Below are 25,309 nucleotides of genomic sequence, written 5' to 3' on the forward strand. Positions count from 1 at the left end.
AAGGATCAGAGAAATGATCAATATTAATACTTCACATTTCTTTTAGATTAAGAAAAATCTCAAAAGAACCAAAAAAGCAAAGCAAAATTAAGATCATCCCAAATTCTGCTACTTTGAGATAAGCATTATTAATATTCTGTGGATCGCTTTCTTTTTATTCTTGATAATTTATTTATTTTAAAAAATTTTGGCCACACTGAGCAGCATGTGGGATCCTAGATCCCTGACCAGGGATCGAACACTTAACCCCTGGCAGTGGAAGCATGAGTACCAACCATTGAACCACCAGGGAAGTCCCCGATTACTTTTTATTGTAAAAAATAAATCTATATCGGTATTAAACAGGCGTGCATGCTAAGTCACTTGAGTCATGTCCTACTCTTTGTGACCCCATGGACTGTAGCCTGGCAGGCTCCTCTGTCCATGGGATTCTCCAAGCAAGAATACTGGAGTGGGTTGCCATGCCCTCCTCCAGGGGATCTTTCTGACCCAGGGATTGAAACTGCATCTCTTATGTCTCCTGCATTGGCAGGCTTTTTTTTTTTTTTTTTTTTTTACTGCTAGTGCCACCTGGGAAGCCCAATATCTTAATTCACAATTGTTAATATTAATATAATTATACCCATTTCATACATAAAATCCAGTTGTATAGCTAGAACATAACTTACTTAAATGATTCAGTGAGGGCTCTTTGATTGCAAGTGACAGAAAATTATGTCAAACTGACCTAAACACAAAATGAAATTTTTTGGCTGACATCCAAAAAGTCCAGAGGGAGATCTAGTTTCAGGCTTGCAGGATACAGAACACAAATAATATCATAAGGTTTCTGCTTCTCTTTCTCTCTCTCTGCTCTGCCTTCTGCTGCTTTAGTGCCATTCACGTGTTGCATGGAGAGGCAGCAGCTCCAGAGTAGGTGCTTTTGGGTTCTTGCCTGGCAAAGGAGAACAAGGCTCTCTTCCAGCAATTGCCACGGAAATTTCGTTGCATTGGTCCTATTTCTGAGCCTATCCCTGTGGCTTGTGCTGGAATCCAAGTGTTTCACCAAATAACTTGGACTGAGAGTAAGAGAGGGAGGGATGGAAGCAAAGATGGATAGAAGAACGGTTACAGAAGGATAACGGATGAGTGTTGTGTGGCCAAAATAACAGTTCCACAGTTCATATACTCACTTTGTATTGTTTCCGAGGGCTTTCGTAACAAAATACCACACAGACTGGGTGGCTCAAACAGAAATTTATTATCTCATGGCTCTGGAGGCTGGAAGTCCAAGATCAAGGTGCCCTCAGTGTTGGCTCCTTCTGAGGACCATGATGGAAAATCTGTTCGAAGCCTCTCTCCTAGCTTCTGCTGGCTTGCTGGCAGTCTTTGGAGTTCTTTGACTTATAGAGGCATTGCTCTGATTTCTCTTCTCACCTTCACATGGCATTTTCTCTGTGTTCAAATTCTCTTATAAGGACATCAGTAATTTTGATTAGGGGTCCACTCTACTTGAGTACAATCTTATTCTAACTAACTATATCTACACTGCTCTACTTCCAAATAATGTCACCTTTGACATTTGGGGGTTGAGGCTGTAACATACGAATTTTGGTAGGACACAATTCAAGCCATAACATATATCCATTCAATGTTTCTTTGTTGTTGTTGTCCAGTCACTAAGTTGTGTCAGACTCTCTGCAATCCCAAGGACTGCAGAATGCTAGGCTTCCCTGTCCTTCACTATCTCCCAGAGTTTGCTCAAATTCACATCCATTGATGCAGTGATGCTATTTAACCAACTCATACTCTACTGCCCTCTTCTCCTTTTGCCTTTGATCTTTCCCAGCATCAGGGTCTTTCTTTGGTGGGTCAGATAGTAAAGAATCTGCCTGCAATGCAGGAGACTCAGGCTCAGTCCCTGGGTCAGAAAGATCCCCTGGAGAAGGGAATGGCAACCCACTCGAGTATTCTTGCCTGAAGAATTTCATGGACAGAGGAGCCTGGTGTACTACAGTCCATAAGGTTGCAAAGAATTGGATACAACTGAGCGACTAACAATGTTTCTGGTTACATTTAAAACCCATCCAGTCTGAGTTGGAATGATGAATCCAGTTGCTTCCTGCTTTCCACTGTGTGGACTAAGAGATTGTATGAGGTGAACCCTAGTCAGTTAGTTCAGTCATTCACTTGTGTCTGACTCTTTGTGACCCCACGGACAGTAGCACACCAGGCTTCCCTGTCCATCACCAACTCCCTAAGCTTGCTCAAACTCATGTCCATCGAGTTGGTGATGCCATCCACCATCTCAACCTCCGTTGTCCCCTGTCTTCAATCATTTCCCTTCTCCTCCTGCATCAAGGTCTTTTCTAATGAGTCAGTTCTTCACGTCATGTGGCCAAAGTATTGGAGCTTCAGCTTCAGCATCAGTCCTTCCAATGAATATTAAGGATTTATTTCCTTTAGGATTGACTGGTATGATCTCCTTGCAGTCCAAGGGACTCTCAGAAGTCTTCTCCAACACCACAGTTCAAAAGCATCAATTCTTTGGCATTCAGCTTTCTTTATGGTCCAACTCTCACATCCATACATGATGTGAGACTAAGAGATTGCATGAGGACTACGAGATTGTATGAGGTGACCTCTCGGGTTCCTTCCATATAGCCTAGTGATGATTCAGTGTCTGAGGGCAAGGAATCCATCCTGTTGCCTGAATGTACACCTCAGTCCAACCACTTACCAGCTTTCGGACTTTGGACAAGTGACTTAACCTCTGCAAATCTGTCTCCTCAACAGTGAAATGAGGATGACAGTCTTTTACTCCTTGGGTTGTTGTGGTCGAGGCACAAAGTATTAGTCAGTGCGACTGTTTCGTCTCTTCAGACATGTGCGGACTTCAGAGACGGGAGGAGGGCCTGAGATAACCCCAGTGTTCTCACCCTCTGCTGATGATTCGGCTCAACAATTTCTCCCCGAGGTTCTCCTGAAAGAAATTCAAGATGGGGAGGGATGCTTTGTTATCCTGCAAACAGAAATTCAAATCCAGTTCAGAGAACACAAAGTATTTCTCTTTCTTCCCTAAAGCCAGATGCGATAAATCCTGAGCGGACTCTGGACGATGTGATTACGAAATACCTGCTCCCTTTAGGTTCCACTTAATCTGTCTCTCTGACATCTATTTTTTTTTTTTTTTCCCTTACAACTTGATCTTTCCCACCATCTTTCAGATGTGGGCTGGAACCAGTCATTTTATTTACAGTCTTTTTTTTGGCTTCATAAATTTGGGGAGATGAAACAGACATCTGCTACTTTCCAAGGCGCCACATCTTTTAGTTCTTTTATACTTTTTCTACAGGCCCTAATTTAGCGTGTCTAGATGCTGACTGAATAACAACTAGGACTCCAAGCTCTTGCATGCAGCATAACTGCTTGCTACAGATGTATCAGGGCTTCACCAAGGTCAAAGGAAGAGTTGTAGATTGCTTTCATTTAGCAAATATTTCTGAAGTGCTGACTTTGTTCTGAGTGTTGGTTTAATCACCAGGCTCATAACAACGAACAAGAGAGCCACCGTCCCTACCCTTGAGTACTGCACATTCTGGGGACATTCATTCAAGCAGAAAACATGTAATGAGAACTTAGTACATGTCAGGTATTGTTCATCGTTAAACAACACAGGCCCCATTTCTGCACTAATGGTTATGATGTGTGTGTGTGCTTGTGTGTGTGTATAAGATGGGGGCAGAATACAATATACACATCCATATATATATTTTTTACCATGTTAAAAGGTAGTAAGGGCTGTGGAAAAAAACAGAGCAGGGTAAGGCGATTAGGAATTGGGGGAGGTTTTACAATTTTAAATAGGGTGAGCATGGTAGGTCTGTTGAGAAGGTGATGCTTGAGCAAAGACTTGAAGGCAAGAGGAGGGAGAGGTGAGGAAGGGAGCCTGGATATTTGGGGGAAGAGCAAGTCCACGGGCTCTGGGGTATGAGTGCATACAACTTTTTCAAAGAAAGCAAGGAGGTCAGTTTTGCTGGAGCTGAGTGAGCAATGTGAGAACAGAATGAAATGGTTAGGGACAAATCAAGCAGAGCTTTTACTCTGAATGAAATGACGAACCAACAGAAAGTGCTAAGCAGAGCAGGGACATGATCTCAGACGTGAAAGGACTGACCTGGCTGCCAAGTTTAGGCTAGGCTGTGCAGGTGCCGGTGGTATTAGGGAAGCCAAAATAATCAATCACAAGGGTGAGAAGGTAGTGACACAGACCTGGAGAGGGGGACAGGTCGGGGTAGTGAGAAGAGGTTGGATTAAGGATTTGTATTGAAGACAGGACCAATACGATTTTCTGACAGATTGGATGTAGGGTGTGAAAGAGGAGACAAGGATGCCTCCGAGATCTATCCGCTGACTGCAGGAGCACGGTTCTGTTTTGGTACGTTGGGCCAGGAGTGCCGTTTGGACATAAGTTTGAGATGCTTATTAGCTATCCAAGTGGAGTGAGTAGCTGGCTTTTTCCTGTATAATTGATTTTGGGAATATGCTTACGCTTCAGGAAGTGAGATCGTGTGGAGGCACTTTCAGAACTGGGCACGTCCTCCTAAAAGCTAGAACATCCCTGAAGGGCAACTCATCGCGCCGCTGCAGCCCCTTCGGCCGACAAAGCCCTTCTTTTTCCTCTTTGGGGAATGGCGAGAAAAATGAACCGAAACCAAACGCCACGGCACGGCCTCCATTCCCTCACAAGCAGCGAGGAAAGAAGCTTGGGGATTGGGACGGGAACGCGTATGGGTTCAGCCGGGTGGGGCTGTCCGGCGGGTGAGGGGGCGGGGCCTGGGGTAGGCGGGGCCGCGGCGCGGGCGCACGCCACAGAGTGGGGCGTGGCCGGCCCGGCGCGCGCGCCGGCCTCCTTTGCTCCAGCAGGTCCGCCGGCGATCAGCTGGTCTGCGCTCCACTGACGTGGGCCCGGGCACGTCACCGCCGAATGGCAGCCTCCAGAAAGGCACCGCGAGTAAGGTGAGGGTGCTCTGCCGGGGATCCGGCTTCCGGGCAGCGCTCGGACCCCCGGGCTTGGGCACGCGTGTTGCACCCTGGAGGGCAGGGACCAGCGGGTGAGGAGCTGCGGGCGGCCCACCGCAGTCGGGCACCGGCCGGGGCTGGCTGGAGCCCCCCGAGCGAGGCCACAGGGGAGGCAACCGTGCAGCCGGGCAAGTTCCGGTTGGTTTCCAGCGGTCGCGGGCACCCCCTGGCAGCCCGAACCGGGCCCCCAGACGTGTGTGTGTGTGGAGCTGCGGCGATCGGCCAGAGGGCACGGTGGCCATCGCCGCCCCTTCCACGGCCCGGTGAGAAGGCCCCGCTCTGGCAGGAAGTTGACCCCTACTGTCTCCTCTCGGGGTTCAGGGAGGCGGGCGAGCCCCCGCCCTCGCTCCTCTACCCTGGGAATCTAATCCTCAAATTACAACCCTGACAGTATGACACCTGCAATTCGCCTTACTGATCTGTCACCGCCACAAGGATAGGCACCCACGGGCCCTTCCCCACCCACGTGTTTTCAGAGGCTAGGGAATAATACTTGGGCATAATCTCCAGGAAAGTCCCACCAGTAACCTGCCCTTGGTTCTCCCTGGATTCAGGGAAGTGAGAAGGATAATCCCCTGGTCTCACATTAACAGGTTGCAGCCTGTGCTTCCCCCATAACCAGGGAATACTTATCAGAGCAGCTAACAAAATGGGAGGAGGCTGAGAGAGACGTTGAGGGTCACAAAGGTCAGAAGCCAGGCACCCTGGCAATCCACAGGAGATCAGCCATCCTCTAACCCGCTGAAACTTGAATGAATAGGCTTCGCAGCCTGGGCAGACTCAGTTGCTGAACACAGACCAAGGCTTGTGCTGGTGTTTGTGAGTAGATGGATCCCAAGCCGATCTTGAGTTGAACTTGGCCTTGCCACAGCATGTTAGGGATGAGAAGAGAACCTGCCCACCCTGTGAAAGGGTGTCTGATGTGTGGCTAACCTGCACGGGGAAGGAGCTGCCTGTGTGTTAAGTGCTGGAGGTGGGGTTAGACAAGTGGATCCTGAGTTAGGGCCCTAGGCTGAGAAGTAGCCTTTGAGGACCAAGTTGGTCTTTGCTGGTTTCATAGAATCACAACATTTTAGGGGTAGAAGGGTCTTTAGGCATCAACTGAGAGAGCCTCCTTACCTCACACAGGAGGCCACTGAGAGCTGAGAGAAGGGGGGCCATTTGCCCCAGGTACTTCCTCTAATGGCAGAATTTGAGTGCTATCACTGTAAACATGACTTGGTTTAGATGATGGAAACTAAACTCAAATTGACTTAGTTAAGGGATTGAGCCAGCTTCTAGTGCAGCTGAGTCCAGGTGACCACACCAGCTTCAGACTTGGTTTCTCTCTTGTACTTCTTGGCTCTGATTTCTTTAGTGTTGGCTTCATTGTCAGGCAGACTTTCTCCTTTGGCAGGTTATGACAGTTGTAGTCTGAAAGCCCCAGCAGAAATAGGGTCCTTTTACCTAATGGTTGGAGCAGAAATTCCAAATCTGATCCTCACCGGACTGATTTGATCTTATGTCCATCACTGGTTTGGAAGGATGGATTGAGCAGGCCTGGGTCCCAGAACTTGGTGGGTGAACAGGTGAGACTCATTCCAACTCTGTGGGCTGAAAGTGGAGAAGAGACATTTTCAGAAGGAAAACTAAGGTGCTCTGATCAAAAGAAGGAGGGTTGGATTCTGGGTAGGCAAAAATAACATTGCCCACTTCTTCACCCTAGAACCTGTTCCATTCTACCCTTGTCTCACCTTACAGGGCATGACTGAGCATCTTGGTCCTTGTTTGCCCCACCGTGGGTGATATACATGTGTGATTCTCATCATGGACTAGGGGCATGGGGAGGGTAATAACACTTGGGGTTTCTTTAAAAAGAGAGAGGGTGAAAAATGTGCCATAACCATCTTATAAATAGATTGAATAGGAAGTTCTCTGCATGCTTCTTTCCTCTTACTCATCTCATGGCGCATCATGACATTGAGAAGGTGTTGGCTGGAGAAGGGGCTTCTCAGGTGGCTCAGTGGTAAAGAATCTCCTGCCTAGCAGGAGACACGGGTTCTATCCCTGGGTGGGTAAGATCGCCTGGAGAAGGAAATGGCAACCCACTCCAGTATTCTTGCCTGGGAAATCCCATGAACAGAGGAGCCTGGCAGGCTGCAGTCCGTGGGGTTGCAAGAGTCAGACATGATAGTGACTAAACAACAACAGCCACAGTCTGAAGAAGTCCTGGGCAGGAGAAGAGCACTGAAGTGAAACTTGGGAGGCCTAGACTCCAGTTCTAGACTAGCTGTGTCATCAAATAACTCTGAGGCCTTGAGCAATTTTTTGATCTCTGTTTCTCAGTTTCTTTCTAGAGGTGGGAGCTGAGATGGATCATCCCTCAGGTATATTCTAGCTCTAACATTTGATGATAACCTTACTTTGAGAGCTGGAGAACGTGTCCGTCCAAGTAAGTGAAGGGTGGATGGATCTTGGACTCTGCAGAGACCAGGATATGACAGGAGCATGACTGTTTTAACGTTTAGCTGCTTTGTGGCACCTTTGATCCTTACAGGAAGATGGAGTTGGTGATGTTGACAGAGAGTGCTTGAACTCAAGTTCTCTGGGAATATCACCTGTCAGACTGATTTCTGGTCTGGTCTTTGCAGCTCCTAATGTTTATGGCCTGTGGCGAGTTGTTTCTTCTCCTTAAAGTGAATAGGGCTGCGTTTGAATAGTTTCCCTCCAGCGCTCTTGTCCTGTGTGTGAACCAGTCCCTGGCACCAGTTAAACTTGAGTATGTAGAGAAATTGACTTCCTTGGCTCACCATCTGTTAAATGAGTATATGAAGTCAAGGGAAACCAGGTGAGAATGTGACTTGTTTTCTGTCCAAGGAAAAGAGGTTTTTTACTTTGTAAAATATCATAACAACTTTATTGAGATATAATTCATGTGCCACACAATTCATCTATTAAAAAGTACAATTCAGTGGTTTTGAGAATATTCCCAGAGTTGTACAACCATTACCATGATCAGTTTTTAGGACATTTTAGTCCTCCCCAGAAGAAGCCCTGTACACATTGCAGTCACTCCTTATTTCCAGCTCCACCCTAGGTCTAAGCAACCACTGCCTACTCTCTCTCTCTATGGATTTGTTTCTTTTGGACACTGCATATGGAATCATACAATATATGATCGTCTTTGGCTTTTTTCACTTAGCATAAAATGTTTTCCAGCTTTACTATGTTGTAGCATATATCAGTAATTATTCCTTTTTATTGCCAAATAATGTTCCATTGTATGTTTAGACCACTTTTATTTATCCATCAATTGATGGGTGTTTGGGTTGTTTCTACTTTTTGAGTATCATGAATAATGCTTCTATGAACTTTGTGTGTAAGTTTTTATGTGGACTTGTGTTTTCAGTCTCCTTTGGTATGTACCTAGGAGTGAAATTGCTGGGTCATAGGCTAAGACTGTATTTAATCTTTTGAGGAATGCTGGACTGTTTTCCAAAGCTACTGTACTATTTTACATTCCCACCAGTGATTTTCTGGTTGTTCCAATTTTTCCACATCCTTGCCCATACTTGTTACTGTCTTTTTTTTTTTAATTATAATCTTCCTAGTGGGTGTGAAGTGGTATCTCATTGTTTGCATTTGCATTTCCCTTATGAATAATAATGCTGAAAATCTTTTCATGTTGATTATTGGCCGCTTGTGTATCTTCTTAGGAGAAATGTCTATTTGGAACCTTTGACCATTTAAAAATTGTAATATTTGTCTTTTTATTGTTGAGTTGTAATAGTCCTTTTTTTTGGGGGGGGGTGTTAGTTCTAGAAGGTCTTGTAGGTCTTCATAGAACCATTCAACCTCAGCTTCTTCTTAACCAGTCCATCCTAAAGGAGATCAGTCCTGGGTGTTCATTGGAAGGACTGATGTTGAAGCTGAAACTCCAATACTTTGGCCACCTGATGCAAAGAGGTGACTCATTGGAAAAGACCCTGATGCTGGGAAAGATTGAAGGCAGGAGAAGAAGGGGACGACAGAGGATGAGATGGTTGGATGGCATCACCGACTCAATGGACATGGGTTTGTGTGGACTCCGGGAGTTGTTGATGGACAGGGAGGCCTGGTGTGCTGCGGTTCATGGGGTCACAAAGAGCCGGACACGACTGAACAACTAAACTGAACTGAACTGAATAGTCCTTTTTGAAAAGAGTTTTATTTTTGGCTGTGCTGGGTCTTTGTTGCTGGGTGCAGGCCTTCTCTAGTTGCAGTGAGCAGAGGCTACATTCTAGTTGCAATGTATGGGCTTCTCATTTCAGGCTCTAGGGCGTGTGGGCTTCAGGAGTTGCAGCTCGCGGGGTTAGTTGCCCTGTGGCTTGTGGGATCTTCCCAGACCAGTGACTGAACCCATATGCCCTGTATTGGCAGGTGGTTGCTTAACCCCTGGACTACCAGGGAAGTCCCTATAGTAGTTCTTTATATACTCTGGATGCCAGAATCTTATCATATATTTGAGTTGCAAATATTTTATTTTATGGGTTGTCTTTTCACTTTCTTTATGGTATCCTTTGAAGCATTAAAGTCTTTAATGAAGTCCTGTCTGTTTTTCTTTTGCTGCATATGCTTTTGATGTCATATCTAAGAAATCATTGCCTAATTCAAAGTCAGGCAGATTTATGTCTGTGTTTTCTTCTAAGAAAACATTTATGTCTGTGATCCATTTTGAGTTAATTTTTGTATATGGTGTGAAGGTGGAAGTTCAGCTTCCTTCTTTTACATGTGGATATCCATTTGTCCCATCATCATTTGTTGAAGAGACTATATTTTTCTCCATTCAATGTTGTTGTTGTTGTTCAGTTGCTAAGTTGTGTCTGACTCTTTGCAACCCCATGGGGTGCAGCGTGCCAGGCTTCCCTGTCCTTCACCATCTCCCAGAGTTTGCTCAAACTCATGTTCATTGAGTTGGTGATACCTTCCAATCATCTCATTCTCTGTTCCCCCTTCTCCTCTTCCCCTCAGTCTTTCCCAGCATCAGGGTCTTTTCCAATGAGTCCGCTGTTTGCACCAGGTGGCCAAAGTATTGGATCTTAAGCTTCAGCGTCAGTCCTTTGAATGAATATTCAGGGTTGATTTCCTTTAGGATTGACTGGTTTGATCTCCTTGCAGTCCAAGGGTCTCTGACTCTCAAGAGTCTTCTCCAGCACCACAATTCAGAAACGTCAATTCTTTGGCACTCACCTTCTTTATGGTCCAACTGTCTCATCCATACATGACTACTGGAGAAACCATAGCTTTGACTATATGAACCTTTGTCGGCAAAGTGATTTTTCTGCTTTTTAATATGCTGTCTATGTTTGTCATAGCTTTTCTTCCAAGGAGCAAGTGTTTTTTAATTTTGTGGCTGCAGTCACCATCAGCAGTGATTTTGGAGCCCAAGAAAATAAAGTCTGCCACTGTTTCCATTCCCTGCCCCCCCCCCCCCATCTATTTGCTATGAAGCAGTGGGACTGTATGCCATGATCTTTGTTTTTTGAATGTTGAGTTTTAAGCCAGTTTTTTCACTCCTTTTTCATCCTCATCAAGAGGCTCTTGAGTTCTTCTCTGCTTTCTGCCATTAGGGTGGTATCATCTACATATCTGAGGTTGTTGATATTTCTCCCGGCAGTATTGATTCCAGCTTGATTCATCTAGCCCAGCATTTCCTATGATGTACTCTGCATGTAAGTTGAATAAGCAGGGTTACAGTATACAGCCATACTCCTTTCCCAATTTTGAACCAGTCCATTGTTCCATGTCTCATGCAAATTGTTGCTTCTTGACATGCATACAGATTTCTTAGGAGGTAGATCTGGTTGTTGTTGTTTAGTCGCTAAGTTGTGTCCAACTCATTTGCGACTCCATGGACTGTAACCCACCAGGTTTCTCTGTCCATGAGATTTCCCAGGCAAGAATACTGTGGCGGGTTGCTATTTCCTTCTCCAGGGGATCTTCCTGACCCAGTGATTGAACACATGTCTCCTATATTGGCAGGCAGATTCTTTACCACTGAGCCACCAGGAAAGCCCTCATTGATATAAAAGTCTATCTTTATGCCAGTACCACACTGTCTTGATTACTGTAGTTTTATTAATTTTGAAATCAGGAAGGGTTGAATCCTTCAACTTTGTTCTTTTTCATGATTGTTTTGGTTATTTCGGGTTCTTTGCATTTCTGTATGAATTTAGGATCTGCTTACAGTTGAAGAAAATTCATGAATTAGAGACTGAGACTGAGGTTTACCTGCCTTGGTGATGTTTTATTGGAAACTTATGTATTTCATCACTGATACTGGGGTGAGAGTTTTTTCATCTCATAAAGGAAAATTGCTAAGTCAAGTTGATGTTCCTCTCTGACTAAACCTTGCCACGTTTACTGAGGTCAAAGTCTGCAATAGCCTATTCTTTCTCTTCCTTAGGGCAAATTACCAGGATTTTCAGCTGAAAAATTTAAGAATAATTGAACCTAACGAGTTGACTTACTCAGGAGACCCAGGTGTGGAAACAGGTAATAATTTTGCCTCTTACTTTAGATGGAACATCTCGGAAGGATTTTAGGTTCCTCTACTTAAGCACCAAGTTGAAAGAGAAGGGAGGGTAAGGGATTAATAATTGATCATGACTAGGAATGGGGAATGTATGTCTGGAAATTAAAAGCCATTTTGCCTTTTGGCTTCCTGGGTTGTTGGTTATTGTGTGTATGTGTGTATTATATATGTGTGTGTTTATATATATATATATATATATATATACATGTATGTATATGTTACTTTTTTTCAGTAGAAAGTAGAGAGATATGGTTTTTGAATTCATTGTTCTTGACATGGTGGTGATGGTGGCGGTAATGGTAGAGATAGGTTGTTATTGAAAAAGTTCTAGTCTGATTTTTCTAATTTCTAATATAATCTTTTATTGACATCCTTAGAGACTGGCTTTCAGTTTTCATCTTAAAACTATGAAATAAGTTTATAGTGTATTATTGTGCTTTATAAATTGAACAGGCATTCAGGAAAATCCTTTGGGGAAAAATTTCTGGAACCATATCCTCTTCCCAGAACTGATTAGTTATATTGTTGGGTTGCCAGAAACCCAAATTCTGAAAAAAAGTGGTATATTTCTATATTTCCAATCCCTTTTCTACAGACTACCCGGGAGAACTACAGTGTTTCCTTCTAGTTGACTGAAAAAGATCAGTCCCACGAAGCACATTAGAAACCATAACTGATCTCTCTTTGGAAGATCAATGCTGTAACTCTATGCAGTTTTAGGTCCTTTTTCTTAAAAATGTAGCTGTATCCAACACATTTTGGGCCATGTTAGGAGGAAGGAGAGGAAGGAGTGAGAAGAAGAGGAAGTAGGAAAGGGAAAAGTGATAGAACCATTGGATTTAGAGTTTGGTGAGAATTTCTCTTTCTTTTTATTACATATGAAGAAATAGAGGTTCAGGGAGCTTCAGTTGTCTCAGGTTGTAAATTCCAGCTGGAAACTGGAGCCCCCTTGTTTTGACTCCTTTGGTCTTAGAATTGCTTTAAGAGAGCTGCCTCTGTTATGTTCTCTAGATAATATGATGTATCAGTGCCTGGGCTTGGGAGTTGGATAGGCTTTGCTTGGGCCCTCGTCCTGATGACCCACTTGACTTGGGTCATCGAGTATTTGACTCCTGTTTGTTTATCTGTAAAACAGGAACAGTCGAACCTCCCTGGGTGGGGATTATTATGAGGATTAACCACTAATGTGTGTAAAGCTCTTGGCCCTTGTCCAGCAGTGGGACACAGCAACAAATTCTAAAGCTCTGGGTGCTGGAGGAGCAGCTTGGCATCTGTGAAAATGTTAAGATGCTGAAATTGGAGTAAACCAGCCCCTTCTATTCTCGTAGCAAGGCATGTAGGAATCCCAGCTGGTGCTTCAGATTCAGATTGAAGGAATATTTCTTGAGCTTCTACAGTGTATCAGTTGCCGTGCATGGTGCTTTAACACAGGCTGTCATGTTAAATTCTTCTAGCCACCCAGTGAGGTAAGTAGGGTGTGCTTCATGTAATTCCAAGCAGTGAAAAGTCTTTTGTTTGTGATAAAGGTTGAAGGCTTAGGAACTTATTTCTAAAAGCAGACCCACATATGCAAGAGACTTTCAAATGAGTCATTCTTTTTAGAGCATGATTTAAAAATACCTGGCAATGTATGGGCTAATTTTACATCATGCACTAGGTTTGTTGTTCTTGGCTCCCCACGTCTCTGCACACCCTGATTAGCTCTTGGCTGCTTCTAACGTTTCTGAAAAGTAATGGGATGTGGAATGAGCAGATGCTAAAATACGGCATCTTCTAGGATCCTAGCTTTCTTTCACAGAAGATTCATCACTGTTATGTTGAGTCTGAAAAGATAGGCACAGAGCTGTGATACTCATTCAGCCATCTTCGAGTGAGCTTATGCGTGTATTAGATGCTGGGCTAGGTACATGGATTCAGGGATGAAGATGACATGGCCTCTGCCTTAAGGAGAAGCGATATATCCACCACTTCTCACCATTTCTCACATGGCTTTCATAGTTATTGTAGTTAATTATGTATCTACCTCTAGTAATTGCAAACACAACATTTACTATGTGCTAGGCGCTGTTTCTAAACGCTTTCCATGTGGTAGTCCATTTAATCCTCATAAAAACTAGCCTATGAGGATCACCAGCCATGATTTTCATCTCCTCCATCATGACTGTTATTTCAGCTGCTGCCGCCTCAGTGGTCGGGTACCTGCTTTGTCTTCTCCTCAACTCTAGCTGCTCACCCAGTCACTCACTTGTAAGGCCTGTTGTCCGGCAGCCACCTTTTCTCATTGACTCCATCTCCATGATAGCTGCCTCCATGGCCACAGCCCATTTGTTGCCTCAGCCACAGCCATCCTATCTTTTGGCTGTGGTATTGGGAATCGTTTCATTGAGTCTCATATAGGTGACAAAGATATGTCTGCATCAGACCGAGGACACTGACCAAATGTGAAGGGCATGAAGGATGAGGAAGGCTGGCTCAGGGGAGATGTTAATAGTGGTGAGGGTGGCAGGTGGCATTGTGGAGGGAAGTGTGAAGATGCCCCTGTAATGGAGTGAAACTGAGGATGCTGGTGATCCTGAGGGAGGCCAGTCTAAAGGAGGAATGTATTGATGAGGCAAGAGATGGTGATGAAAGTCAGAGTGTATGCTGACCAGGAAGCAGAGATGTCCTTGCCTGGCTCCATCTTGCCTGTGATAATTTTCAGTGTGTGCTTGCTGTACTAAGTCATGTCAGTCATGTCTGACTCTTTGTGACCCTGTGGACTGTAGCCAGGCTCCTTTGTCCATGGGATTCTCCAGGCATAAACACTGGAGTGGGTTGCCATTCCCTCCTCCAGGGGATCTTCTCGACCCAGGGATTGAGCCCATGTCTCTTATGTCTCCTACGTTGGCAGTCAGGTTCTTTACCACTAGTGTCACCTGTAACTGAAGATTTTGTGCTTGCCATTGGGTCTGTTGACTTTACTGATGAAGTCAGTAACTGATAATATTGATCCGTACTACAATCAGCACTATAAACACCCAGTCAGTGCCAGCAAAATCCTTAAGTCAGGATGTGTCCAAATAGAAGTCAAATTCTTCTGTTTGGAAGAACAGAGGAAATTAATGATCTCAAAAGAAAATACACTGGTTTCTATTATATAGTTGCTTTTTAAAATTCCAGATGCTCAGGCTTTACTCCTCCCTAGGTAGCTCTCATGTGCCACCAAGGTTGGAATACTGCTCCAAAGGATGTCTATGTTTTTGCTTGACTTTTAAAAATATTAAATTGCTCAGAAATATGATTTGGAAGCACAGATTTATTCTGAAACCCCAAAAGACATCATAATAAAGTTTTCGGATGCTAGCAAGCTTGTGAATTCACAATAGGCTTTATTTTGAACCCAGTAGAGGTATTAACATATAAATTTAGGTTGTTAGATACTTCTGATCCCTCTTTTTCATGTACTTAAGAAATTATAGGCTCAGTAGGACAGACAAAAGGAAAGGATGTCCCTCTGAAAAGTATTCAGAATCGACTGTAATGCAGGGATCATGGATATGTTTGATTCATGAATAGGAACTTCTGAGTGGGAGCCCTGAGGCCAGTAACTGAAGCTGCCCTTGCAGGTTATGAATAAGATGGGGCACTTTCCCAGTGAGTCCCAAGATTAGTATCATACCCTGTAGGGGAACCTATTGGAGATAACCATAAAGACTGAGGCTTTTATAGCCTAAGGTGGTGGTGGTGATGGAGAAGCACCAGATAAAACTGTTAAAGAAAAAGAACCAAAAAAAAAAAAAGATCCATACTTAGCAGACTATAAGCTACAATGAGTCAGGGTATAAACTTTTTTAAAAAGATTTATTTATTTATTTTATTTTTGGCTGTGCTGAGTCTTCCTTGCTGCTCTTGGGCTTTCTTTAGCTACTCTTCACTGCAGTGCGTGGGGTTCTCATAGCGGTGGTTTCTCTTGTTGCAGAGCATTGGCTCTAGGGTGCGTGAGCTTCAGTAGTTGCAGCATATGGGCTCAGTCATTGTGGCTTCCAGGCTCAATAGTTGTGGCACATGGGGTTAGCTGATCTGGGACGTGTGGGAGCCTCTGGAACCAGGGCTCGAATTCATATCTCCTGCATTGGCAAGTGGATTCTTAACCACTAGACCACCAGGGAAGCCCCAGGGTGTAAATTCTTAAAGATAAGCTGTAATACAATGGCCTTAATATATTACTTACAGCATGGTACATTAGGATGTTTTTGGTTAAGCCAGTATTTTTTGTTTGTTTGAAAAATTGGTTGGTAAAATCCAAAAGTCTGAAAACACCAAATGCTGGCTGAGATGTGGATCAGCAGGAACTTGAATTTATTAATGGCGGCAATGCAAAATGGTACAGCCATGTTAGCAGACATTTGGTAGTTTCTTACAAACCAAATATACTCTTACCATATGATCCAGCAGTCATGCTCCTTGGTATTTAGCCAAAGGAATTGAAAATTTACATCCGTACAAAAACCTGCAACATGGATGTTTATAGCAGCTTTATTCAAAATTGCCCAAACTTGGAAACAACCAAGATGTCCTCCAGTTTGTGAATGGATAAATATTAATAAGCTGTGCTACATCCAGACAATGGAATAATAGTCAGCAATAAAAGGAGATGAACTATTAAGTCATGAAAAGACATGGAGGAACCTTAAATCCACATTGCTAAGTGAAAGAAGCCAATCTGAAAAGGCTTTATACTGTATGATTACAACAAAGTGACTTCCTGGAAATGGCAAAACTATGCAGGCAGTAAAAAGATTAGTCATACCAAGGGATTGGAGGAGAGAAAGGAAGGATGAATAGACTGAGCAGAGAGGATTTTAGGGCAATGAAAACTATTAAACTCTTAAATCATAATGATAGGTACACGTCATTATACATTTGTCAAGACCCATAGAATGTACAGCACCAACAGTGAACTCCAGTGTAAACTATGGGCTTTGGAGGATCATGGTGTTTCAGTGTAGATCATCAGTTTTTATACAACGTACCTCTCTGGAACTCAGCTAGTCATTGAGTTACATGGGGCAGTCTGACTGGTTTTGGAACAAACTCTCCTGTCATTGCAGACGGCAGAATGGCTCCAAAGGTAACTTCAGAGCTGCTTCGGCAGCTGAGACAAGCCATGAGGAACTTGGAATATGTGACAGAACCAATCCAGGCCTACATCATCCCATCGGGAGACGCCCACCAGGTACTGAGGGGAGATGGGCTGGGGATGGGACTCATCAGCCCCTCCTTTGTTTCCTCTTTTCCCCCTCAGTGTGTGTGTACACTAGGATTCCAGTTGTTAAACCATGTCTAAGTGTGTCCTCCAGGGCTCGGCACAGGGACCTGTGTCCATTTGAACAGTTTCTTAACTATAGGATTTCTCAGAGCCTTTGATATACTAGGGTGCACTGTGTAACTCTAAGAAGCAGATGAAATATTCAGCATTTTCCAGATTAAACGTCTGTGGAATTTCCAGTCATCTCAGAGTGGAGTAGGGGACTCAGTGTTCCAGGGAATTCCTTTGTCTGTTGATCTTCAGTAGCAGTTTCTGTACAATAATGGGTTCGAACTTGCTCCTTGAAGAGGAGAGAAAGGGGGGAATAGTATGTAAAGAGGAGAGGCCGCTGAAGAGGAGGATTTGTGGTTGAAAGTTTGAAGGAGGAGGTGGGAGAGCAAGTGTAAGTGTAGAAGCAGAAGATCAAGCAGGATAGGGGGCTGCTGGATTTGGGAAGATGTGGTGGCCGGGTACATTAATGTTAAGTTTAGTAGGTAGTGGGGAGATAGAGAGAGACGTGGGATTTAGGGTGGGGGTTTAGTAATGGAATTCTTCCATTCGCCTCTGTTGTTTAGATGAACAGGATTCACTAACTTCTTAGGAACCTGAGTTTCATCTTGACTGAGGACTGAACGTGAGTAGGTAGCATCTCCAGCACAAGTTGGGCCTGAGGAGTGTAGATAGCAGAGGAGGTGGGCATCCCACAATTAAAGAAGGCTTTATCCTCAGGGAACTCCTTTTTTCTTCCCCTGCCTGGGTATTTCTGATGGGCCCTTACCTGCTTCCTGTCTGTCCCAGACTTCAGCCTTTGGACTTGGGCTTCAGGTCACATGGATTCTGTGCTGGATTCATCAGTGGTGTTTTTCATTCTCTTGCCTTTCAAGCATCAGGCAGTTGCCCTGGACTGATTTGACTGTAACTGTCCTATCTCAGTATTGGACGGGATGGTGGAGCACATCATGTAGCAGTTGGTTTAGGGTCTTCTGTAAGTCACTGTATTGGTAACGTTCTCCAGAGAGACAGAACCATATGCATGGGGGGAGAGAGGGAGAGAAAGAGAGAGATATTGTGATATTATGAGTGGTGGCTCACACAACATCAGCTCCCTTGGTTCTCAGGCTTCGTTTTGAACTGGCATTGCACCTCTGGCTTTCCTGGTTCTTCAGCTTGCAGAGGGTACCAGGGATGTTTTCACATCAAAGGCCTGAGAACCAGGAATGCTGAAGTCTGAGAGCAGGAAAAGACGGATGTCTCATCTCAAACAGGAGAGAGTGAATTTGCCCTTCCTGTACCTTTTTGTTCTCTTCAGACTCTCCACGGATTGGATGCTGCCCTTGTATATCGGTGAGGGCGATCTTTATTGGGTTTGCCAACTCAAATGTTAATCTTTTCCAGAAACAACCTCTTAGACACACCCAGAAATAATGTTTTACCAGCTTGCTATCTGGGAACCCCTTCACTCAGTCAAGTTGCCACCTAATATTAACCCTCACAGCCTCGCACACTGTTGTCTGCAATTGGGTCTCTCCTTTCAAAGAGTCTCACAGGCTGTCTTGGAGCCCCAGCCAAACTCCTAATAGTTTTGCTTTATTTATGAACCTTCACCTCCAGGTGAGGGCTCATTGTATGGAAAGATGTGACCTGTGAGTATTACTTGCTTTAACCTTTGAAGGTTTTTTCCACTTAAGAGTGTATGGAAATTTTGTAGTGTTGGTATTTCAGTTTCAGTTTTCTTTTGCCTGAAGCTAGGATAAAATCTGTCTGTTTATGGACAGAGGAGCCTGGCAGGCTACAGTCCATAGGGTAGCAAAGAGCTGGACACCACTTAGTGACTAAACAACAACAAATAGGCCCAAAGCAATTTCTTATTCAACTTTGGGAATGGTGGCGACGCTGGCCAAACCCCAGGTGATGTTCCAGGTTTCCGCTCAGTGTTTCATCTCCTATAGTGGGTCTGGAATTTCAGAATTGGATGGTCCCTCCACGGATAAGAAAGCTGAATCTCTAATCCTGGAAAAATGTGTTGTCCAGCAACGTCCTGAAAACAGAAAGTTAAGCTTGCTTGATATTAGCTGTCACTTTCGTTGCAGAAGTTACCTTTTAGGCTCATAAACTTATATGCTTGGACTCTTGCTGTCCTCTTCTCTTTCACCACACCTGTCCCCAACCCACCCCCATTTTTCTTTTATATTCTTTGGCTATCATTTCTATTGCTGTAGCCTAGCCATTGGCCTTGCCAGGCAGGAGAAAGTTGTGTTTTGTTTGTTTGATGCATGTTTCCTGATTGCCATAACAGGGCTAAGTATTGGGTACTGGCTAAGTACCCAATATTGGTATGTGTATGGGCTCTAGAAACTGGGTTCTAGTGCCAGATTTGTCACTTAACTAGCTGCTTGATCTCAAGTTAGTTACCTCAAATTCCTAAGTGTTAGTTAAACTCTCTGGGTCTCAGTTTCCCCATCAGCAAAAAAGGGATAGTGACATACCTATCTCTTACCGCTGTTACTAGGATTAAATGAGTTAACAGATATAAATGCTTAAAGTGTATCTGTTGCTTAATAAGTCTCTTTATATTTGTTGCTATTATTGTTGTTGCTATTATTACTATTATAGCGATGAATGAAGGGAAATATTTCCTTAAAGAGATTACAGAGTAGATAGCCCCTGTCACAAATCTAACGCAAAGTTCAACTAGTAAATATCATAGGGAAGAACTCAGTCAGTCCAATAGAAATATGTGAGGCATGTATGTAGTTTAACAATGCTAATATTTATGGTGGGGAAAAAGTAAAAAGAAACAGTGTAACAATTTTTTTTACCCCCGTATGTCCAAAATATTGTCATTTCATCACATCATCAGTATAAAAAATCATTAATAATATAATTTACATTCCTTTTTTTATACTAGGTCTTAAATTCTGGTATCGATTTTATTACAGAACATCTCAACTTAAGTGTGGATTGTTCATTGGAAATATTTGATCTGTATTTAGATTTCATAAGATCTGCAGTTGAAAAAGTGGACTTAGGTGCCAAAGTTGTTTCAAACATACTTAAAAAAATTTATAATAATGGAGTCTTGAGCATCAGTTTTAAAATTTAAGTTAATTGAAATGAAATAAAATTAAACATTTAGTTTCTCAGTCACATTAGCCACATTTCAGCTGCTTGGTAGCTACATGTGTCTGGGGGCTACTGTAATGGTCAGCACAGATTTAGGTAAAGTGCAGACTGAGCTCATTGGTGAGAGAGTATTTGAAGCTGGCAGGGTAAGGAAGGCTGCATGATAGAATTGCATCATGTTCACATTCCTATTTAAATGCAGTAGGGACCCACTGTGGGTCTTTGGACAAGAGGATGATGCGATCAGTCAGTGGGAACAGTGTTCAGTGTAGATTGGAGAAGGGATACACTGGGAACTGAGAGCCCTATTTGGAGGTCATTGCAGGATCCCGGAGTGAGGGTGCAGAGGGCCTGGACTTGGGTGCTATCCTTAGGAGCAGGGAAGAGGGAAGGATTTAGAGGAGAAGCAGTAGATAGACTCGGAGAAGGCAATGGCACCCTACTCCAGTGTTCTTGCCTGGAGAATCTCAGGGACGGGGAAGCCTGGTGGGCTGCTGTCTATGGGGTTGCACAGAGTTGGATACGACTGAAGCGACTTAGCAGCAGCAGCAGCAGCAATAGATAGACTGAGCATGAACCTTGCAGGCAGCTGAATGAGGGAATGGGGAAGTTCGGAGACTGGGAGGGTTTGTGGTGCCATCCACAGCAAGAAATGAGAAGCCCCACATTCTTGTTTCGGGTCCGTGAAGAGGAGGGGCAAAGCTGGGATGACTGTGAAGTGGGGCCTGGGTCTGCGCCAGGACTGTGAGGACAGAAAGGAGGGCTGGCTTTGCCTGTGACCTGCCACAGCAGCCTCCTCAGTAATAGAGAGGCTGCTGTTCTCTGGGGCTCTTGTCTCTAGCTGTTTTCTTTCAGGCTAGATTCTGGGTTGATGGAATTTCTCCTCTGGGAGGGCGAGGGAGGGTGTTGGAGAAAGGAAGACGAATCTTGAATTCTGTCCTTTGTGTACTTTCCAAACCAGAAATGCATACACCCACACACTGTTGCGTGCTGGAGAGAATATGCACCCCAAATGCATGATTGTGCAAGGTCTTGGCGCTCCAGGGGTCTGCTCTTTCTGTCCTCTGCAACTCTAAGGCTTTTTCTTTTAAACTCAGAACAAGGGTTATGGTTAATGAGTTTGGGCCCTGAGGGACTTTTACAGTGAGGATGTGTCCATTCTCTCTTGTAATCTGGGTGTTTTCATGTACTGTCAAGTCAAATGTTGGGATTTGTGGGCACTGCTGGCTCCAAACCAGGAGAATCATTGGTTGGGGCCAGAACTGCACTGGCATCACCTTTGAGAAATCTGAACTCTGCATCCTCTCTTTCTGTAAGGCCCCTCATTCTGCTTTTGGGCACAGCTTAGTCAAAAGATCACGTTCTGGTGGGGCTGACTTTGCCAACTTGAGTTTTTGGCTGTGTTTATGGTTCCTCCTTCTGGAAGACATGAATCAGATTTTCCTAAACTCTTTGGATTCTACTCCTATTCCTCCCAGAGTTGGCTTCCTGTTTTTTATTTTTTAAATAGGCTCTCTCCTGGGGTGGAGGTAGTGATTTTTATTCCACAGTGATTTCAGCCACTGTATTAATTGGAGTAATGTTTGCTGTGGGAACACATCTCAAAGTTGCAGTGACTCGGTGCTATAGAGCCTTATTTCTTGTTCCTGTAGCAGTCCAGAGTGGGTGCTCCTGGTTGGTGGGTGACTTTCTTCCACTAGGAAGAGGGGTGATTCAGGGATCCAGGCACTTTCCATCCTATGATGCCACCATTCCAGTTGGTGGAAGGGGAGTAGTATGGAGAGGGCACATCCGTCTTGCCTTGCCCTGACCCAGACAGCACTTCCCACCCACTTTGCATTGGTGAGAACTAGTCACGTGACCCACCTAGCTGTAAGGGGGTCTGGGAAATGAAGTCCTAGATGGGAAACCAACCACTTTCAGTGACTGTATAGTAGGGAAAGGGTATCTTTGACTCTTTGGACAGCTATCCAGTGTTTTTCCTGTTACCTTGACTTGGTTTCATTTAAAAGAGATGAAAATGCTGAGGACTGGATGTTACCTCAGTATTCGGGGTTTGGTAGTTCTCGTCTCTGTTCACAGCCTGAACTCCGGGACTTCCTGTAGCACACACAGCCATTTAGTCTTTCGGTTTCATTTTTTTTTTGAAAACCTCATATATCTGAGGCATTGTGCCAGGCTTATGGCTTATGGAGGTGAAGGGCCAGTAGGGGGCACAGATGTCACCCCGCACAGGCTCACGTAACTTTAGTCATGCTTACCATGGCGCCCGGCCATCGCCTTGCTTGCCCTGTTCAGTCTGCATGTGTCCACGTTGCTCACTCTTCTTAAAACCCAGCTCTGGTCACGTCACTACCCCCTCTTGAACTTTTATTCTCTATCTAGAACTTGTAGGAGAAAGTTCAAGCCTCTAAGTGTGGTGTTTGAGGTCCTTGACCATTGTCTTCAGCCTGCCTTTCCAGGAATCTTTGCTGCCACTCCCTAGAATGTTCTGCCTCAGCAGTCAGGCTAATCATTCGCTGTCCTGCCACAAACCTCTGCTTCTGGGCCTCCTTGAACTTTCCCCCTTCCCCGCGTTACCTTCCTGCTTCTCCTCACCTGTCTGTGATAGGCCAGGTCTAACCTCTGAGCTTGGCCTGAAGGATTCAAAGCACATCTGAGCTTGAAACTATAGCAGATCCCATACTGCATATGCAACATAGTTTATGTGCTGATTATTAGGGCTGACGTTTCACTGACACTTGTCTTATTTTGTTTGCTGGACTGTCCACTCTGAGAAGATATTTTCTTATGTTTCCCATAGAGTCTAGTTCATCATCTGGTACATAATAGTAAGTGCTATAGTTTATCAAAAGCTTAGCATGTGCTAGTTGCTTTATGTCACACCTCAACCCTCCCACGTGGGTTTTTTTAATCATCTCTGCCTTACAGATGAAAAATTGAACCTTAAGGTTTACCCAGCCAGTAAGTGCGGGAGCCAGGCTTGAACACAGGTTTGATTCCTGGGTGTGGGAGTCAGCTGTCACGTGGTTGATGAAAGTAGAGGTGAATGGGGGGGCATACCTGTGTTCCTTGTTCCCTCAGAGTTTATAATCCAATTGTGCAGACCAGATGCTTAGTCTCTATACAGAATAAAAGATGTTGCTTGGCAATGTGGCAAGGGTATGGACTTTGGAATGTCAGACCTGAGATCAGATCTCAGCTCTGCTTTTAGAGCAATATTGTCTTGGGCAGGTAAGTAAGTAATTTACTTCTCTGAGCTGCTGTTTCCTTTCTTTTTTTTTTAACCTATAAGTGGGTTGGATGATACCTTCCAGAGCTGTTGTTAAGATTAGAATTAGGGGGAATGAAGATAGTTACTGGCAACTAGTCAGTCTTAGCCAATATTATTTGTTATCATCACCCAAGGTGGGGGGCATGGATCAATGCCAATGTGGATCATTCTGTGAAATTCAGAGATGTGGGAGGTCTCTGAAAGCTGGGTGGGTCAGAAAGCTTGTGGAAAGGGGCAAGTGTGAGCTGGATTATGAGATTTGGCTGAGGCTTTCTTTCTTTTTTTTTTTTTTCCTCCTGTAGCTTACTGATATGCTTTATTTGGCTGTGTGTTATTTCATTGTTTGAATTAGATGCCAACATTTAAAAATGGGATGGTATCTCATGAACGCACATCTATTTAGCCTCTCCTGAAATACTGAAGGTGGAGCCCACACTGCAGCATGACGGGAATCAGAGCTGAGTAGGAGCTGCTCTCTAGAAAAGGCAGCTCATTGTCCTGCTTTACTCTTTGAGTTTACCTGCTGTACCCTAGGGCTAGTGAGTTCGAAACCCCAGTTATAATCCCCTCTGGTCTTCTTCCTGTTGGACAAAGCATTAGCTTCCTGTTGCTGCTGTAGCAAATTTAGTGACTTACTGTGACACACATTTATTATCCAGCTGTGGAAGGCTGGAATCAGCAGGGGTTGGTGACTTCTGGAGGCTCTGGGGACAATCCATTTCCTTGTGTTCTCCAGTTTCTAGAGGCCACCTCCATTTCTTGCCTTGGAGCCCTTTCTCCATTTTTCAAAGAGGTGGCTAAAGTCTTAAGTATGAAGAAAGGTTCACCTTTCTTCCTGATTGTTTCTTTATTCCACAAGTATTGGTTGTGGGCCTGTGCCCTGTTCAGGGTCAGTGACAAAGAAGACAGACAAACACCCTGATCTCCTGGTACCTACATTCTGGTGGGCAGGACAATACAGTAACAGCATAAAAGAGTCATGTGCTTGGTTTAGCACGTGCTAAACGGAGAAGTAGAAGAGGCTGTGTGGCTACTGGAGCTGGATAGTCCAGTCAAGCTTCTCTGTGGAGGTGACATCTGACCTGAAATATAAGGAGCCATGCCATGATGAGAGGGAGGCTTTTACAGGTGCAAGGAAGAGCATGTGCAGAGGCCCTGAAGGAGGAATGAGATAGGAAAGTGCACAGAGCAAGAAGCAGGTGGTGTGGCTGGAGTGCTATGACTGGGCAGGTTATGAGAGGACCGTTCTGGGAGGAGAGCAGGGCTTGATCCAGCCATGCCTTGGGGACTGTGCTGGGGTTTGGATTTTACCCTAAGTGTGATGGGAAGTCACTGATGGGTTGTAAGTATGCTGCTAACGTAATGTGACTTCCCAGGTGGTGCCAGTGGTAAAGAGTCCGCCTGCCAATGCAGGAGATGCAAGAGACATGAGTTTGATACCTGGGTCAGGGAGATCCGCTGGAGTAGGGAATGGCAACCCTCTCAAGTATTCTTGCCTGGAGAATCCCACGGACAGAGGAGCCTGGCGGGCTACAGTCCATAGGGTCACAGAGTCGGACATGACTAAGCATGTATCCCCTTGAAAAACATAACATATATACACACACATGCTATCATGATACACACACACATACATACACATGCTAATATGATACACACACATATATACACACATGCTAATATGATATATACAAACACGCAGTTTGAAAAGCTCGCTGTGAGTGTGTGTGAAGAGTGGATTGCAGGGGCAGTGGTCCAGGTAGAAATGAGGGAGGCTTGGATGGGGTTGCATTAGAGATGGAGAGACATCACAGTTCTGGAGAAAAAGCCCATGGCTTTGTTTCTTTGAGCCTTTTCCCTAGTACGCTAAGGCTTTGGCTTATTTTAGGCCTTTTGCTACTCTCTAGGGAGAATGTTCCCTGGCTTCGCCAGCCTCATGGCTAGGGGAAGAGAGGGAGCCCTGGGCCAGTGCTTGTCTGGCGTCTGCTTAGCCTGTTGGTGTGGAGGTGAC

General features: G+C 44.5%; 1 protein-coding gene and 1 long non-coding RNA gene across 11 annotated transcripts in view; one reads left to right on the forward strand and one right to left on the reverse strand.

Moving 5' to 3' along the window:
• Positions 1 to 1,221: 1,221 nt before the first annotated feature.
• On the reverse strand, positions 1,222 to 4,826 carry LOC145526404 (uncharacterized). The gene is made up of 2 exons (XR_014068875.1): positions 4,531 to 4,826; positions 1,222 to 2,962 (listed from the first exon to the last, which is right to left on the reverse strand). It is a non-coding gene; the product is annotated as an uncharacterized LOC145526404 (long non-coding RNA).
• A 117-nt stretch (positions 4,827 to 4,943) lies between these two features.
• The window catches only part of XPNPEP1 (X-prolyl aminopeptidase 1), a 50,121-nt gene continuing 29,755 nt past the window's right edge, over positions 4,944 to 25,309 (forward strand). For 4 of the 10 annotated variants that reach the window (XM_081541814.1, XM_081541834.1, XM_081541824.1 and 1 more), the window contains exons 1-3: positions 4,944 to 4,998; positions 11,486 to 11,574; positions 16,705 to 16,829. In XM_081541814.1, coding sequence (XP_081397940.1) covers positions 4,967 to 4,998; positions 11,486 to 11,574; positions 16,705 to 16,829 — 246 coding nt within the window. In that variant the 5' untranslated portion in view covers positions 4,944 to 4,966. Of the gene's footprint in view, positions 5,325 to 11,485; positions 11,575 to 16,704; positions 16,898 to 25,309 lie in introns of all 10 variants that reach the window. The other 6 variants (XM_081541856.1, XM_081541877.1, XM_081541888.1 and 3 more) reach the window with 3 other exon arrangements.

Source organism: Giraffa tippelskirchi, chromosome 2 (genome assembly GCF_054371585.1).
Source record: "Giraffa tippelskirchi isolate mGirTip1 chromosome 2, T2T-mGirTip1v1.2.pri, whole genome shotgun sequence".
In the NCBI taxonomy this organism is placed as follows: domain Eukaryota; kingdom Metazoa; phylum Chordata; class Mammalia; order Artiodactyla; family Giraffidae; genus Giraffa; species Giraffa tippelskirchi.